At 27.8% G+C, this 19,585-nt stretch overlaps 2 protein-coding genes across 3 annotated transcripts in view; one reads left to right on the top strand and one right to left on the bottom strand.

Moving 5' to 3' along the window:
- The window catches only part of LOC107444770 (puratrophin-1), a 259,571-nt gene that overhangs the window by 4,404 nt on the left and 235,582 nt on the right, over nucleotides 1-19,585 (bottom strand). For both annotated transcript variants that reach the window (XM_071182930.1, XM_071182931.1), the window contains 6 exons: nucleotides 18,844-18,921; nucleotides 16,008-16,190; nucleotides 10,594-10,771; nucleotides 8,413-8,529; nucleotides 6,018-6,221; nucleotides 953-1,113 (listed from right to left, as the gene is read on the bottom strand). In XM_071182930.1, coding sequence (XP_071039031.1) covers nucleotides 953-1,113; nucleotides 6,018-6,221; nucleotides 8,413-8,529; nucleotides 10,594-10,771; nucleotides 16,008-16,190; nucleotides 18,844-18,921 — 921 coding nt within the window. The remainder of the gene's footprint in view (nucleotides 1-952; nucleotides 1,114-6,017; nucleotides 6,222-8,412; nucleotides 8,530-10,593; nucleotides 10,772-16,007; nucleotides 16,191-18,843; nucleotides 18,922-19,585) is intronic.
- Nucleotides 1-19,585, top strand: part of LOC107455201 (leucine-rich repeat-containing protein 1) — a 363,163-nt gene that overhangs the window by 300,226 nt on the left and 43,352 nt on the right. The window lies entirely within an intron of this gene.

Raw genomic sequence — 19,585 nt, 5'->3', positions numbered from 1 at the left:
CAATCATGAATTTTAAAAAATTCTACTGCTTTCTATAAATGTACAGTTACTTATTACACATTGAATTATTAAACAAATTTATTTAATTAGAGATTTTAGGAAATAGTTTTCGTTATGGATTCTAGTTCAATTTTTTTTCTTCTGATACTTCTGTTCTTAGCGTTTTACTTAATCCCTATATGCAGATGCATTACTAGTAGAACTTAATTTCTTGAATTCTGTCAATTTTGAAGGTTAATGTGGGTCTTCTACTTAGGTACCTTAAAACTCCCCCCCCCCAAAAAAAAGAGCACTATCTCTTCCATGTGCAGTATTCCCCTTGTCCACACTATTCTTTTCTTTTAGAATGCTTCACTCTCCTCATAGAGTGTCATTCTAGGCAAAGGGCAGAATATATTAATGAAAGAATATATATAAATGAAAGGATATGTTTTCTTATCATTGCCTGTAGCTCCCCCCCCCTTTACACACATAAATTTTTGTCTCTCTCTAAAATGCTTTACCCTCCATGCATGGTCTAATTCTAAGCGATAAAAGAAAAATTGAACTGAAAAATTGTTTCTATCAACCATAGTGATGCTAAAAAATTAAGGACTTTTAAAAACCTAGAACCAAAATTAAGTACTTTTAAGGGCCCTTATTTCTAAAATAAAAATTAAGCAATTTTTAAAGACTTTTAAGGACCATACGAACACTGCATTAACAAAGTTGAAACAAGTGCAATTTTAATACTTAATTCTACATTGGTATATAATTAATATTAATACTATTATGCATAAATTAACTGTTAAATAAATAAAAAAATACACTTAAGTGATATCGAATATTGCAAACAAAAACTCTTGAGAGCTAAGGAAGATTATTTTAAAAGATTATAAAAGCAGTTAATTTTTATTACTCAACCATATAACTACATAATAATTTCAGAATAATATTCAGTATCAAATCTTACCTCTTCTAAAGAGTGGTTATTTAGACTTTCAGTGGGTGACATATTTGTTGCGAGGGAGTCGCTAGAGAGCAGGCTGTCGCTTCTTTCGGCTCGCTTGTGACGGGGCGGATCCGCTTCTGGAGAGTCTCCTGCCGTACTCATGTCCGTATAAAAACCACTCTCTGTCAGTAAAGAAGAAAGATTGCATTCATATTACAGCAGAAGAACAAAAATTTTGAAACAAGAATTATATCAATCATAATGCCTATCTTGAGATCTGAAACAGCTTTTAAATAACTACATAGCTGCAGACATACGTAGGGAAAAAATTCTGGTAGATTTTACGAAATATGAATTTCACGCTAATTATTGCTTAATATACTAACTATTTTACACATAGGGAATTTTAGGGATTTCTATAGTCATCAAAAAACTGCAATATTTTCCAGTCATGATTGGCATTAATAGGCTTGAAATGTTGTGTATTATGTTTAATCATAATTTTGAATAGTAATAGGCACTTCATTCATAAAAAATATTTAAGATTTGATTTTTTAATTCATTTAAAAAGGGAGTTCTCAAAAAAAAAGTTTGAAACTGATTTCTATACCCTAGTCTCACTTCATTATATGTTAGTAATATTTATTTAAATATTCAAACAAGCAAAAACTCTATTTCAATAGGGATTTTTTTTTTTTTTTTTGAAAAACTGACTCAATTTTAGGGAATTTTTCAAAATTTACAAAAACTCGGAGAATTTTCTATTAAACCAGTAGACCAGGAGAAACTAGCAAAATCCAGTTGTCTACTGGAAAATCCAGTAGAGTTGGCAGCTATGTAACTACAAATACCCATTGAAATTTAATCGCTGCCACTTAGACAGGACTTATAGACAGGTTTTTTATATCATGTTTTTAAACGTATGTATTTAATACAGGTTATTATGTACAATATTTGCTTTTCAATAAAGTTTACTCACCAACCAATGTCTTAACACTATTTTAACAAAATTCCAGAGTTTTTTATTTTTTCCTTTTGTTATGAAGAGTTTTGAGAGTAGAATAACAGTTCAGGACAAATTTGATTTTATTTTCATTCAAGATAAACAGATTTAGGATAAATTTGGTTAAAGAGGTCAATTTGGCCGATTTAACTGCTTTATTTAAACTTAATTTATTGCACTTAATTTTTATCACCTTTCATTAGGCTAAATATACTACTTAAAATTGTTACGTCGAATATTTTTATAAAACATTTTATAGTACAAAAAATACAATTATGAAAACAAAAATTTAAAATTTTTAACGAAGATCTTTCATACATAGGCAACTTATAGGTGCTATCAGAAATTATTTTGTTTCATAATGTAATATAAATAAAATGGTCTAAAACAAATTTTCAATGTTGTTAGCATAGTCTTATTAGCCAGAAAATTACATGGAATGTTTTTTTTAATTAAAAACATCTAGATTTTGTGAATTGTCATGAGCATAAAATTAAAAAATAAATATGTATAGGTATTTATTAACTAGAATTATTTATTTATTCATTATTTAAAGGTAATATTTATCATCCCTTCTCAATATCATTCTCTACTGCTATTATATGATTATTATTATTCTAAGTTAAAAGCTTAAAACTAAAAGTGTAATTATTTTAACGTAATTCTGTAATATTACATTATGCACACAATATTTTATGAAAAACATATCAGGATTAAAATTAAGTTTAAAAATAAAAAAAGGGTATATTTAAAACAAAAGTTAATATATTATTTTATAAAACAAATTAATTAAAACATTAGGAGTATTTCATAAAGACTTTCTAACTATTAATAAATATTATTCAACAACAACTGAAAAAGAATAACTCAGGAGTGGAGAAAATTCTCAGAGCCTAATAATTCCTCAGAACATAGATTTCTTTTTTGAAATTTCCCTTAAAATTATCGTGCCTTATTTTCTAAACTTTATAAATTAAAGTTTTAAAGAAATAATTACATAGAATGCAGTTCAATAATTTCCCTTGAAATTATTGTGAATTTTTTATAAAGTTCAGAAATTAAAGTTTTGTTAAAAAAATTAAATAATACAATGACAAAACAATAATATACGATACACAATATAATACAAGCGATAATACAATAATACAAAATAATACAATTTTTTACACAATTCTTGAATAAATTGGCATGTGTGTTAAAAGCAATATCAATCAAAATATTGGCTTAATGAGTACAAACCATAAATGAGCAAGTTGACATTTAAAGTTATTTGTATTCTGTTTAATATTAAAGAAAAAAAAATTTTTTTTCTTTCTTAATATGGCATAAAAGTTACTAAAAAAAATTATGTTCAGTCAAACAATGAAAATGTATACTTTAACATTTAAATGATGTCACCTTTCCAATGGTTTATTTAACTTAATACTGAATTTTTAATTTAAGATTTATCAATAGGCAGGAAATGAAGTAGTCTAATTTCTATAAGATAAAAACACCCAAAAGCTATTTCTCCTTATGCATGCTATTAATGATCTGATGAAAATGATATTTTTGACCATGTCTCAGAACTCTCTTAAAAGGGTTTTACAAATTGGCATTTCATGAAATAATCTGTTATCATTACGCAGACATTTAATTTCTGGATTTCAAAATTATGAGAAAATTTAAAGAAATTTACTGGCTAGATAGTTTTACTTTCAAATGAAATTTTTTCTTCTTCTATGTACAGTTACTTTTTTTGAGTTTGATTTTCTTGCAATAAATGAAAAGAATTGGAGATCAAAGATAAATCGGAAGTCATTATGGAAAAAACTTGCAGAAGAAGGCATTGGCCCACATAGGGCTGTCTGGCCAACTATGATGATGCAGTTATTTTAAAACAAAATTTTTTTCTGACATATCTCTTAAATAGTTTACCATGGAAACTTTGTTTCTGTTTTTAATAAAAGTTAATAATTCTGCGACTATTTTGGCTTTCAGTTAATAATTGAGTGTGAAATGAAGTTTGCCCAATAAAATAACATTGTTTTAAAAACCATCTGTTTTAATAACCATGGATAAAAGCATTGACAAAACCACATGGATTCAGTGGGGAATCATGACTAACCGAGAAAAGCAAGACTCCAAGTGGATTTGATACGTTGTTGATCGAAATTCACCTAAATTATTGTCAATCTTTAATTGAAGAAGGATGTTTTTTTTTACCTAAAAAAACCTATTATGCAGAAATTTTTTTTTTCAGGATTTGCCGAAATCACAGCGATTCCCGATGTATGACTTACTACTGCACATATATGTATGTATCAATATTATGGGTGATATTTTTGCTGTTTGAAAAACAAATTAGCAGGATTGTAATAAAGGCTGAAATCTGTGGCAAACACAAGAATAACCAATTCCCCAGAAAGAGGTCAATGGCAAGGCCAGATTTATGAAAATCTCCAGATGTAATTATTTAAATGTGCAACTCAAATTTCAAGTGTTGTAATAATATTGTTTGAAAAATAGATTGTAAAAAAAATAAATTAATTCAACAAAAAAAAAAAAAAAAAAAAAAAAAAAAAAAAAAAAAACATAAGAAATTTTGTAGAAATATCTGCCAAAAAAATTATCTAAACTCTGTGTAGGCTTGCAATGAAATTGGCACAAATTGAGTGCACCAAGACCTTACTCAAACTGGTTAGAAGTTATAAATTTTGCACACTGTGCGTTAGAAATACTGTAGTTCAGTCATGTTTTTTGTGGGGAAAATTTTGCAAAGGAACTTTTTTTTACAATAAAATTTTTTACATTGTTATTTATTTATTTTTTTTAATTCTCTAAATTAGATCAAAAATTCCCCCAGGAGTGTCTGGATATTTCCTAAAACTTTGTTCACACGATTGGATATATTCTGAAAAAACAGATTTTAATTTTATTTGTATTACTTGCAACACTACGAAACATGCAAATAAAAATTCAACATCTAATTATTGTATTAGTAATGCATGCAAAAGAGTAAATCATATCATACTTTAACATTATTTAATGCTATAACATTATAAATATACTTTATAAGAATAACACTAATTTTTTTGCAATTAAATGTAAAGAGAGCACTTGAGGTAATATATTTTAGCAATTAAGAAAGTATCATTGAAAATAGAATGGACTAAAAAAGACTAAATTGGCTGCATACATGTGTTCACATAAAATAATATTTTAGAACTAATGATTTAATGATAAATAAAACAGGGTTCCCACTCAATTTCAGAAAAAAAAAATTTAACTTTTCCAGGTATACCAGTTAAATTGTAATGATAATTGAGACCCTATTTTCACCAGAAAATTTTGATTCTTTTATTTGTAATGTGAAATGTTAGATTTTCTGTGCAAGAAAACATTATAACATGAGAATGGATGGTTTGATTAAAATGTGAAATTTTCGCAACAAAGAATTGTAACAGATGTTAGAAATATTCAACTTGAATCTCAATAACCGAATACTGTTACTGACTATTTTAAGAATATATAACTAAATACTGTTACTGATTATTTTCCAGGTATGATATAGGAGAATATTCCAGGTTTTTGTAAAATAATTGTAACTTTCCCTGATTTTTGGAATTAAAATCAAATTCCTTGACAATTCCAGGTTTTCCCTGTTCTCCCTGACCCGTGGGAACATTGGCAGACATATAATTTCTGGATTTCAAAATTATATGAAAATTTTAACAAATTTATTGGCTAGATAGTTTTACTTTCAGAAGAAATTTTTTTCTTCTTCTATGAGCAATTATTTTAAACTATAAGTTTTTCAGACACATTTCTTTTAAATTAAATGAAAAAATATTAAATAAAATTTTTATACACAATACTATCATTAATAACATATAAAAGGAACGCTTTGTATCGAATACAGTATACTCTCGATCCGTAATCGTACTAAAAACTGTAATAATTAGGGTCAATCTGTAATAGTTAGCATCTCTGGTATATTCTAATTATATCATGAGTTTGGACGGAACCACTAAAAGCGTTCATTAAAATCCAGATTAGGAGTGTATTAAATTATGAATGTGTAAAGTACGGAAGAGAAATCACCTGTTGAACATTGAGACTGTTGGGTGAGAGATCTTTGCAGGGGTCGAGGGCTGTCACCGGGTTCGAATCCGAGGTTGAGTGTTCCAAAGAAAGGGAAGGGAGACGACTGGCTGCTGCTGCTGGACGAGGAGGAAGAGCAGACTGAGATCATCGAATTCCTGTCTTTCCTAGACTCAAAAGTGCCTGAACCCCGATATCGAGGGGCTGTCAAAAGAAGGAACTAGTTGTACATAACATCCAGAGGTTTATTGAAATTACACACTAGACATCAACTATAGGGAATTTTATACAGTGACCACTTTTTAAAAATTGAACATACATAACTGCCAACATGGATAGGAAAAAAACCCAGAAGATTTTAAGCAATATAAATTTCACGCTAATTGTTGTACTAAATAATTGTATGTACTAAATATTTTACACATAGGGGATTTTTATAGTTAGCAAAAAAGTAAAACTGCATTATTTTCCAGTTCTGATTGACATTACACATACTTTAAATGTTGTATATTATGCTTACTCATAATTTCGAACATTAATAGGCGTTAAATTCATCAAAGATAGTTAAAAGATTTTCTTTTAATTAACTTAAAAAGAGAGTCCAGAATAAAAATAACCTGAACAAAAAAAAAAAGTTTTGAAATTTCTTGAATAAAGTCATTAATGAAGCATTTCAAAAAATTTATGTCTTTATAAATTTAAATCATTGATAATTTCACAATATGAAATTCTTAACAAATTATATGCAGCATAATTTAAATGAATAGTTATGTATAAGTTTACTATTATGTCTAATCACATTGTTTACCATAGTTACTCTAATTACATTGTTACCAGAAAAAATATTTACAAATGAAAGAGATACGAAGTATAAATTCTAGTTCTAATATATTTAAATAAAATAAACAGGAATTTTTATGCACAAATGTGATCAATGATTTCTCGTCACTTCCGGACCTTGGATTTCCGAAAATTTCCAGATCGAAGATAGTGAAAAAACCGATATCTGTATATTATTACATTTGAAAGCACTCTAATTGGTATCCTGTGTGCAAGCGAATCATCTTTTCATAATTCTGTTTTCTGGCCTTTAAAATTTTTAAAAAATTTCTTATAATTATTTTTATTATACAGTAAAACTTGTGTAAGTTGACCACTTCTGGTGCATTGTTTTAGTGGTCAACTTATAGAGGGGGTGGGTCATTGTTTACTTTTTCGCTGCTATAAATTAATTTTTTTTTTTTACTTGACTTAAAAAATTTATTCAGAAAATATGCAAATGAATATCTTAAGAAATGCGTTTAAACCTGAATGAACTTCAATTTGATACATATAATTCTAATATTTAACTAATTTTTTTAAAAAAAATTATTTCGTTAGTTATGCATGTGAAGCGTTTAATAAATATAATTTCTTAAAATATCAGAGCACGAGAACATGTAATTTGAAAACTTTAACAAAATAAAATTTGAATACTTTAAAATTTATTTACTACCCTTAAAGATCTAAGACCATAAATAAAGGATCAAAGCATACTTCAGAGCGTTCATTTATTCAAATGCTCACTATTGCGACTGGAAGAGCAACTTTTCACCTAACATACCTGTTTTCAATGAACGGATGAAAGAAATGGTCAAAAGCTGACCCCTTACAGTTTCCCCTGATGGCAACTCACAAAAGGGTTTAGATTAGCTTTTTACACTATTTCACCAAACAAGTGAAATTTTAACACACATTGCCAAAATGACAGAAAATTTTCTGAATTTTTTTTTTCTGGTCAACTTATGAGGGTTTTAGAATAGAATTTCATAATACTCCTAGACAAAATTGACTTATTTCAGTGGTCAACATACAAGATAGACAGGTGGTCAAGTTACAAAGGTTTTGCTTCTTTATATTATATAGGAAAAATTCCGTTCTTGATAATTGAGGTCAACTTATGCAGGTGCCCTACTTACAAGGGTGGTCAACTTGGCAGGTTTCACTGTATGTAGTTTTCTATTTATGTATATTTATACTACTCTTTTAAAAAAAAATATTTTTTCTTTTCTTTATCATGTACATACACATATATGTGTCACCTATAATAAATGTTATAATAGTCTTCTTAACAACTGAAATAAAATTGTACATTAAAAAATTTCTCACATTTTTACTCAATATTTATGAGATTTATATCAGATGAGCCAACCAAAAATAATGTGAATATTTGAGACACATTTTTCGTTCAGCAGTGTTAATCTCAAAGTAATTGGGAAAAATTCCCTACTGGCCATATTTTTATAGCATGGCCAAACCTTATTAACAAAATGTCAAATATACAAAGGAGTTGATCAGTTGTTTGCCAAGTTAAGAGTGTAACAAAACATTAGAAAGGCCTCAAGAAATATATTACCTCTTGTGAGTTGTTGTATACTAATAGAACGATCGCTTATTTGATCTTCACTAGGTCTTATATCAAGACATGGCTTATTCCCTATTCCCATAGACTGATTCTCTGCCTGGCGATTCACTGTAAAAGGCAATCTTCATGTTAGTGCATATAACAATCATACCAGTTGGCATGTCTTTTTTTCCAAAGTGGAAAAAGACACCGCAGAATAAATCAGTTTTTTCCAATTTAAGTGGAAAAAATTATTTTTAATACAGACAAGTATTATATTAAATATCAATTATATCAAGTACTAAAATTTAAATCAGATTTTAACTGTGATCTATTTTAAATAGTAGTAATATTTTAAAGTCATTTATTAAGTCAATTTTAAATACATTAAAATAAAAAAAATGGAGAATTTTTTTTTAAGAAATGCCTTTAATGGCTAAATTAAAAAAAAAAACTTAAAATATCGTAATCAAATCATATGTTATTGTATTATGTTACAAATCACACAGTGTTTTTAAGAACAAAGATTAATAAAAAAAATGCTTTTAAGTACAAATACTGAAAATGCGAATATAATTCTTACTAAATAGGCTAAAGGTATTTGTGATTTTCCACTTTTAAAGCAAATTGTATTTTTACAAGCCTAATCATAAAATAAGTAAATTATAATTTATAAAATAAACTTATGTTAAATTATTGAATTTTCATTATCAAATCAATGACTAGATTCATAAAACTATTAAGATACACCTTTTAATATTTAAGCTGAAAAATCATATCAAAACTGTTTGATAACAACTGTTTTACTTTAAAATCATGACAAATTTTGTTCAATCCATGACTTTGAATGTGCGCAGATACCCTGTATATGCTTTCTTCAGAATTTCAAGCATATCAGAAGATTCACCTAGAATAACGAACAATTTAATGTTCGCTCTAAAGTCAACATTTCAAAGTGTGCTTTGTCAGAAATGACTTGCAGCAAATGCTGACGGTACCAGAAATTAATTCCAGATGGCTGTAGTGCTGCCAACCACTAAAAAAATATTTCCCCTCCAACGAACACCTGCGTGAATGTTGGCAAAAATAAATGTCACACTTCATATTGATTCCCTGTAGCTTTTTTTTTTTTAAATTAATTATTTATATATTTCAAAACAAACATGAATATTTCTCCTTTTCAAACACTAAACAGTTACATGAGATAAAACTTTAATTTTGCAAATTGAAAACATTAATAACCTGAACCTTTTTCATTGTGAAATCTTGATTAGAATCCACCTGAGTTTTGTATTTTGTGTTGTGTTTGATTACTTTACAGAATTGGCAAAAAAATATTCCTTTTTAATTTACATTTAATTTTATTTATTTTAACATATACCACTCAAAGCTGTGATAAAATATATTAATAATGCATATAAGTAAATAAAACATAAGCAATAAAGTAAATAAAATATATTAACATTTCAAACTCAAACAGTTAAAATTATTATCTAATTTTTAAACTTGCCACTGTAAAAATAAAAAGATTCTATAATTACTCTTGGCAGAACAAACACACTACATGTTTAATAAGGTATTTGTAATTTAACAAATATAAAACTAAATGGATGTAATTGAATTATGTTTATTAAACAGAAAATTATTTTAAATACAGCTAATGAAAAGTTATAAGTTTCACATACTTTACTCCACATTTGGTCTTTATTATTATTTTTTCTATTTTGAATATTAAATAATACACTCTCTTATCATTTAAACAGGGGTGATTGCGAGCACAACTCAAAAATACTTAAAATTCCTTGAGTAAAATCACTAATGAAGCATTTCAAAAAATTTATGTCTTAATAAATTTAAATCATTGATATTTTCAAAACATGAAATTCGAAATAAATTACATAAGTGAATAATTATGTATAAGTTCACTTTTATCTCTAATAACTTTCATTATTGTACCAGAAAAAATATTTACAAATGAAAGAGATGCAAAGCAAGTATAAATTCTAGTTCTAATATTTTTAAATAAAATATACAAAAATTATATATAAATGTGATCAATGATTTCTTGGAACATCTGGATCTTGGATTTCCGGATCACGGTTAGCGAAAAATCCAGAAATCTGGATTTTTTCCTGAGCACAATCATCTCTGTTTAAACCTTAAATAAGAATGAAACACCAATCAATAAATAACCTTTATTCATGCAGGCCTGCCTGAGAAGTATTTTTCTAATATCAGTCACCCAAGCAGCTTTGATTTCAGGAGTGGGTGCTTGAAGCTTAAACGTCACACTCTCTTTTCTCTTTCGGAACCAGATCTCAAATTTTGTTGGGCTGTCTCCCAACTGCTCAGTCAGTCCCAAATCTGTTGTCTAAAAAGAAATAACAAATTAGTGGCATTTTTGACACGACAAAAACATACATTCTTTTCCCCCTTGTGTTTAACACTAAACATAACAGCACTTAATATACAGTAGGGAACCGATTATCCGGAACGATCGGGACCATCGCTATTCCGGATAACTGATTTTTCCGGTTTTCTGAATCGCTACAAAAAGCCGTTTTTTTTATTGTTAAACCAAACTAAAAAAAAAGATATTTGAAAATAATCTTAAAAAGAAGAAAAAACGATGAAGTAATACACTAATGATTATTTCCAAAATGATGGTAAGGAAAACATCTTTCAAAAAAGAAAGAAAAATCTTAAGAGGAAAAAAAATTTCTTTTTTTTAAAAAATGGGAAAATTTATCGAATTTCGTTCCGGTTTTTTGGTTTTCCGATTTCCGGATAACGGGTCCTTTACTGTATATCCATTTCTACCATGGTCGGTCAAATGACAAAACTTCATGTTTCTTGATTGAATGTATGAAATATGGCTGCTAAGAAGGAAATAAACTTAAAAAAAACTTTACTATAATTTGAAAAAATTGTGTATTGCCAATTTTTATACATTACAAACACAAAAAATAAGAATTTTTAATTCATTGCTCAACGCAATTATTTACATTATAAAGGGTGTTTCCATTATACATTTTCCGCAAACATAATTCTTCTAATTATTCTTATTTCTATAATTCCTATTATTATTATTCTTATGATTAATATTATATCTTCTAAGAACTTGTGCAGTCTAGATTGTTTCGACATTTTTGTGGGTAAAAATTAACAGTTAGTTAAAAATGAAGTAAAGCTGATCTAAATAAAATATAAGCTATTTACCAAAATAAATAATTTTTGTCACTTTTTCTGACACAAAAATGCCAATCTAAAATTTTAGATACTTAATTGAAATTAGCATTCACAGTTATTCTGATTGAAATAACTACGCAACAGTCTTTGCAGAAATGTGCAACTCATAGAATGCAATACGTTAAACGAGCATTACACAGCATTTCTGATCCAATAACTTTATAAAGCAATACATTGTTCTAATGGTCAAATGACCGGTTGTGGAAGAAATAGGTACAGGACAAGCATTGTCCGAAACAAACAAAATACAAAAAAATAATAATAATAGAATATTGACTGTTTATAATTGTTAGAAAAAGTCGTGCAGTCAAATGAGCAAAAACGATAAGATGATAAGCGAATTTTCGATGCAATAGTTCTTAAACGGTCATTTGACCGGTTATGGTACGTTCAGTGTTAATGTGGTTAAGCAGACATTAATTTAGCATTTTTGCATTTAAAGATTAATTTTGCCATTATGCACATATTATATAATTATTTTAGCATAGTATCTAATATGAATTAGAAGAAATTGCAGAAAAAGTTGTAGTTGATTTGCAACATACATTAAAAATACTGATAATACATTAAAAATATGTTTTAATAAATTGTATGTATTTAGGTACTCAGATCCATTCAGCATTTTTTACAATACACCTAGAAATATTCATCTAAAGTTTGTAACTAAAGCTATACTAATTAAAAACCTACTGCTGTTGTACCTGATTTTCAATTAACTTATTTTTGAAAATTTACATTATTGTAAATCAGAACTATATACAAAATGGCATTTTTAGTAATCAAGATAATTGCGATCAAGCATGCATTATCAAGTGCATACTTTTAATTATATATTTTATCATTTATCTTAAGTCGTCATTTATCAATTACCTTTTATAGCTTTTTTCCCAAAAAGTCTTTCTTAATTTAATATTTAACATGGTGAAATAAAATAAAAACACAAAATCACCAAAGTTTTTTTATATTTTTGACTAAGGAGGTTTTATAGCTATGACTGTAAAAACCATGGTAAAAATGGTCATGCGTCAAAAACTTACCAACACTGGCTATGATTAACTATATAAGAAAACAATTAAATATGTTTGATTAGGTTTAAAAAAATTACAATTTCTAAAATACCATAGAGTTGGTTTAAAGAAATTAAAATTTCTAAAATACCATAGAGTTTTCTAATTAACTCTTTTAAAAAAAAAACACTTATTTTCCATTTATTTTAGTTTCATACAAAAATTTTTAAAATACATATATCATATTATTAAAGAGTCTATTTGAGTATTCATTTTTTAAAGTATTTGATTACAAAATTAGTATGCTATTTGCAATTGAGTATTCATAATGCGATTCGTAGAAATGCATACACGTGATTTGCTAACAAAAAAGTAACTTTAAAAAAATGAATAAATAAAATTTTACAAAATTTTATTATTATGTTTTAACAGTTCTTTATAACTTAGTTAATTTGTTCATATAGAGATCAGAAGAAGAAATCTAAGGAGTACAAAGTTTTAAGAACTTATCAAAAATTTAAAAAAAATGTGTAAAAGATAACTAAACAGTTTTTTCATTTGTTTTTTTTTTATTATTAAAAAGCAGTTATTATAAAGAACTTGCAAAAATGTATATTTTGCATATTTTTTCTAGCTCTTTTAATATAAATTTTGACTTTGTCAAACCTCATGAAGAAAAATAAATACAGTTATCACTTTTACACATAAATACATTTTCCAGCTTCAAATAATTTAATAAATTTTGTTAAAGTACAGATCTTAAAGATTAACATAAAAAGCTATCAATCTTATAGTTTTAAATTTGAATACATAAGAAAATCTAAGGCATTTTATACAAAAAAAAAAAAAAAAAAAAAAAAAAAAAAAANAAAAAAAAAAAAAAAAAAATCACAGTAAATTATTAATTAAGTTTGCTTGTACATAATAAGTAAAATTAAAATTATTTGCTGTTATTATTTTCTCCTAACTCTGGCAATTCAAATTTTTTTCTTTTAAAGTTCATCATTTAGTTTCCCTACATTTAAGTCATATCATTTAGTTTCCCTGCATGGACAACAAATTTATCAGCAGACTTAGTAAGTTCATCTATGCAACAGAATAATCTAAGGACTAATTTGGAAACCTAAGTAGTTCCAAGTACTCCTCGGAGACTTTTTTCATTTCCAAGGAGTTTCTAAAGAGTATAAGGAGTCTGTACGCACCCAGGTATACCAGAGATTGCTTAGAAAAAGACCTTTTGGTCTTAACTAAAAACTGGAAAAGAATTGCAAGGAAAATGTTAACCTCGAAAAAACTTCTTGAGAAGGCCAAGGCCCACCCTGGGCTGTCGAGTCATTGATGGTGATACCATTTAAAATATTTAAAGATTACAGCCATTTTAATTAACCAAGAAATTCATCAATGAAACACTAAAAGGCAACTATTAGAAAGAAATATTATTCTTGATTTTCATGATTTTTATAGCCCGCTAAAATAAAAAGTAAAGATTATAGAACATACATAACCAGGCAAATTAGTCAGGCTATGTATGTTATATTATGTTGCATTCACAACTGCAGAAGAGGACTTGGACATCTCTATTGCATTTACATATTCAAGTCACATACACTATCAGTACATCCCTTAAATCACTGCTTTAGTACTGCAAGCATTTAAAATACCCTAAGAATTGAAGAGAGGACACAGAAAGCAAGTTTTTAAGTAGGACTGGGCGATGCTAAGATTTTGGCATCGCGATATTTTGATTCACCACGATGGTTTGGTACATTAATGCTTAATATCTAGTACTGTGTAAATTCGCAATTAGTAAGTTGCTTTTTTTTTAAAAATAAATGATGCCTTATTTTTAATAATTATTTCTCAATACTTAGAGAAGTGGATGTCAGAAAAATAGCAGAACATTAAACGGCTGGATTGATTGCAAAAAAAACCCAACAGGATTTGCACACACACACAAGAGAATTCTCACGGATTCAGGTCAGCAAAACCATGCGTCACGATGTAAAAAAAATCAGGGAAAGTTAACAATCATCTCCAGTTATCACTGGGCACAGGAAAAAGCTATTCGCGCAAGCTTGCAGACATCCCTGTGCTATCAGGAACATTGAGCGTGTAGACAACGATGTAAATGATACATCGGGAAATATTGTACACGTCTCAGTAAATTCCAATTTCCGATACTTCGCAAAACTGCCAATTAAAACATCGAATCGGCGATGATTGCACATAATCAATATTTTCCAATGCATCAATTTACAGCCCAGTCCTTGTTTTATGGGACATGTAATTCCCCAACACAAAAAAATAGATTTCATTTCAGTATCTGAATACTTTTGAGTATCATATTACATTGTTGCCTTTCCATATATGCAGGCGAGTTCTAATTAAAAGACTCAATTGATCAAATTTAAGTCTTTTGTTTTGTCTACAAATAAAAATAATAGATGGATAAAGAGAGTTTATGTTTTAAATAAATGATTTCAGTGATAATTTCTGACGTCCGAATATAAATTATTGACTGCAATTCAATGGTCCTGATATATGCACACAAATTAGTGGAAGAATCTAAAATCTCATTACAACAACATATTTCTATCCCAAGGGCCTACATATTTTGGGAATACAATAATTTTGATGTTATATACGTACAGTTAGAAAATGCATTTATAATATAGTAATTACACAAGCGGAATTACATAGGAGTGTTACATCTAATATAGAGATGCGCAACCTTTTGAAGTGAAGGGCCACATGCGCAGCAGATCGGCCAATGAAGGGTCACATGCTTAAGTATTTAGACAGACATGTTGACAGCAATTGTTGGTAGTAATTGTTCAATAAACATCATTGTTCTAGGCACTCATTTCTTTTTATCAGTTAACCTTGTAATATGTTTGCATAAAATTAAATACTTTTAAATGTTTCAAATTAGAAACTGCAAAACTGATTACTCAGAATAATAAACTGAATCAGAATTAATTTATAAAAAAAAAAAAAAAAAAAAATTCAAATAAATTGAAATAATTAAAAACAATGGGAAAATTCATGTTTTTTTAAATCATGTTACACATTACAAAAGTCCAATTTAAAAGTCAAAAACTTAAATATGCAATTTAAAATTTAAGAATTTTTTTTTCCAGAAAAAAATTACGATTCTTTTTTTAAAATTCTGTTCAGGTTTTGGCATTTTGTTCAGGTTGCACATCAAGGGTTTGGTGGGCCGCAAGTTGTGCAACTCTACTTTAATAGATATGATTTCATAGAAGGGAACTCTACTTATGTGAAGGCTATCTGAACAACATTTGTCTTATAAAGGATGTCAGAAAATTAAATTATCATAAAAATGCATACTTTGATGCTGTGTTTGTAGTGGTAGACCTCATATCCCTTCCTCTGGGGGTCTCTCTGTGCTTTACTGAAGAGAACGAGATCCTCAAAAAGGAAGATGTGACGCATCATATTCTTCCTCAGCCTCCCGTGCCACACAATGAACTCTTCCTGTCTCAATAGCCTGCCTTGTTCCTTCACATTTACCTGAAACACAATGTTTTATTCAACTTTTCTATACCTTACCAGGGGTCTGTCCAGGGCAAATTTACTACTGTTTAGAGGTACCTTTACAAATACAACTCTAGGAAAAATGGTAGTTTCACAAAATACTTTTGAAAAAAGCAAGTTCTAAGATTCGCCTCCCCGCCTCTTAAAATTTCGTTTTTGCATAAGAAAAGGTTGTACGTGCTTCGTCAGATAGTGCGGAGTGGTAAGCCTAAACGGTTGCTTACGCCATATTATAGAAAGCTTTCTTTCTTTTTTTTTTGCAGAGTTTTTTTTTTTTTTTTTTTTTTTTTAATTAAAGAATGAGGCGCTCCCTTTGTGAACTTTACAAGAAGTTGAAATTCGAACACTATTCTAAATATTTGAAATTATTCTAAATTCATTCTAATAGATATTTACTTTTTTCTGAAACATTTTCTCTCCTAGAAACTTTTTTCTGTATGACCGTATGGGAAATGTTCTCATAATGAAAATAACTTCTAGAGCAAGAACTGCTAAATGCATGGTTTTTTTTTTTTTTTTGGTTTTTTTTTAAATTCAAGTTGAGATTTAACAATGGACAATGACTTTTATGGATTTTTAGCTCAAAATTTTACAATAGCAAAATTATTTTTGAATATGTGGGGAAAAATATATAAAAATTTGATAGTCATAAATTATTTTTATTTGTAGAGACAATTTTTTAAAATATCTTCTCACTTTACCATATTTTTGAGTTGATTTTTTATATAATTTTTAATTTTCACAAATTATGTCTAAATTTTCACAAAATAGGTACCTCTCATAAAAACCTAGACAGACCCCTGCTTGCACAAAGCAGGGGTCTGTCCAGACAATTTGTAAAAGGTCCGTTTTTGTAAAATTGTGAAAAAATTACTCGTAATTTGTGAATATAAAATAAACGTTAAGTCATGTTCTATAAACCAGGGTCCTGCTTTTGCAAATCTGTGCAAATAGGGTCCTGTTATTGCAAAATACTTTTCAAGGAGTTTTTAAATTGTAAAGAGATACAAGATTATGCTCAACACTGTAAAAATATAATAAAAAAAAATTAAAATTTAAAAGAGTAATTTCTGCTAATTACCACTAGTAATTTAAAACAGTAATTGCTGCTACTAAGTTAGAGATGCAACATACAAATATTTGGTATTTAGCCTATACTGCTGAAAGCAGAAAATTCATTTTGTACAAATAAAGGAAGAAGCGTCGGCCGAAGAGAAAACTTAATTTGTTTACATCCACCTTTCTTGTTTTCTGCCCTGGGAAGGGTTTATTCGATTAATAAAACAATAATGAAGGTAAATAAATTTGTGAAGGGTCCGATTAAAAGATAAATTATTTTGTGAAGGGTCCGTTTTTAAGTTAAAATATTTTGTGAAGGGTCTGTTTTTATGAAAAGATATTTTGTGAAAGGTCCGTTAGCGGACCCAAATTTCTTTTAAACAGACCCCTGCAAAGAATCAACAGTTCAGTTATTGGAAACACAATCTGCTCAGAGAAATCTGACCTCTATCAGATATTTAACATCTTATCTTTCGAATTTATAAAAGATGTACAAACAGACCACCCTGATTAAATTTTGATCAAACGATCTGATCTTAACGTTCTAGGAATCAATCATAATGATTCGAGGGGGTGACCTCAAATATGTTAATTAATTAAAGCAGATGATATTTTAAGTTACAAAATCAGACATAAAAGCATACCTTCTCTGAATAAACATGCTTTTTTTTCCAACGGCTTTGAATTTCTTACCCTTAAAGTATAGGGGGTAACCATGATTTGGGAAATAGGGTCTCCATAGTTCGGTTATGAGAGCAACCCAAAGTTTGGATCCCTTAATCATAATTTTATTTTTTATACATTTCGCCATATCTTGCGAACTTTTTAAGTGATTCAAAAAAATTTTTTCAACAATTATACAATTTGTTTAACCTAAGATAATTTCACGCGAAAAATAAACTTTAGCTTTTAATTTTAAACTATATTTCCAATTCAAATGATTTCAGTTATTATACAATTATTACAACAAAAAATACACTTTTTTTTATAGCTGAATACTTTTATGACTTTGTAAAGACAAAGACCCGATTTAGTCATCAAATGAAGAAAAATTAATTTATATCTGGAAGCATAAAAAAGAATAAACAATTCTAAATTACTCTAAGCAAAACATTATTCATACAAATGTTTTAAAAGAATTTGCATTTAAACATAAAACGGAATTGAAATATGCACAAAATATAACAAATTATTTTTCATACACCAAAAGGAAAGTTATAATTTAATCCACGTGTATCATTAATTTACAGACTACTTTTTAAAATCAAAAACAATTTAAGGGCATTTCTTTCCATCTCTAGATAAAACCTTCAGAAAGAATAAAAATCAGAAACTTAAAAATGTATCAACAGATTATCCAAATAAAAAATAAGCATTTCGAAAAATCAATTGATATAAATGAAATAGTTTTTCCTCAAGCCCACATGTCTAATTTTTAAACAAAACTTCACATAACTTAATTGTGTGTTTTATAAAAAAAATTCTATTTCAAATACAAAATCACAAATCCTTTAAATGCATTAAATAAGTGGCAGAATTGTAAAGGTAGAGTCCAGAGAAACAAACTTACATCACAGTCTTTCAATGCATCCATTGCAAGCAAATCATTACCATGCCTCAGTTGGAAACGTACCATTTCCTCAGAAGCCTACATTAGGAGTAAATTATATTAATTCCATGTAAAATTACTTCGATCAACAGTTACATTATTGTAGACATCGCAACATATGAGCTACAGATCTTTTTTTCTTCAAAACAATAAATAAATAAATAAAATTAAACAAATAGACAAACAAATTACTTTTCCACAATTCAATAATTAGATCTTTTTTTTCTTCTAAATATTCCTTAAAATATTTAAGTAGAAAAAAAGATAAAAAGAAAAATTTTCAAAATTTATTTGAAAGAAACTATACATGCCTACCAAAATTTGTCATAGATGGATATTATAAAATTTAGATTATCCCTTCTATATATATTTCACGTTGCATGTGACTACCAACAGTAGTAAATTAAAGCAGAACTTTTTTTTGCAATTTTCTTTAACCAAAAAATGAATTTTCAAAACCAACCATTTCAATCATAGCCCTTTATATATCTATATATATATCGTAATAAATAGATACAAAAAGGACAACAAAGAAAAACCGAAGAAAATTAAGAAAAACAATAAGTTTTATTTACTGCGCATAAGCTGCAAGTAAATAGAGCTCATAAAATAAGTTCACAATGTAGAGAAAACATGAAAAAAATTACAGAACGAAAAAGGGGAAAAATAAAAATTTGAAAAAAAGGGGAAAAAATATTCAAGC

This window comes from Parasteatoda tepidariorum, chromosome 7, assembly GCF_043381705.1.
Source record: "Parasteatoda tepidariorum isolate YZ-2023 chromosome 7, CAS_Ptep_4.0, whole genome shotgun sequence".
Taxonomy (NCBI): domain Eukaryota; kingdom Metazoa; phylum Arthropoda; class Arachnida; order Araneae; family Theridiidae; genus Parasteatoda; species Parasteatoda tepidariorum.
This window is presented reverse-complemented; position numbering and strand designations above follow the sequence as displayed.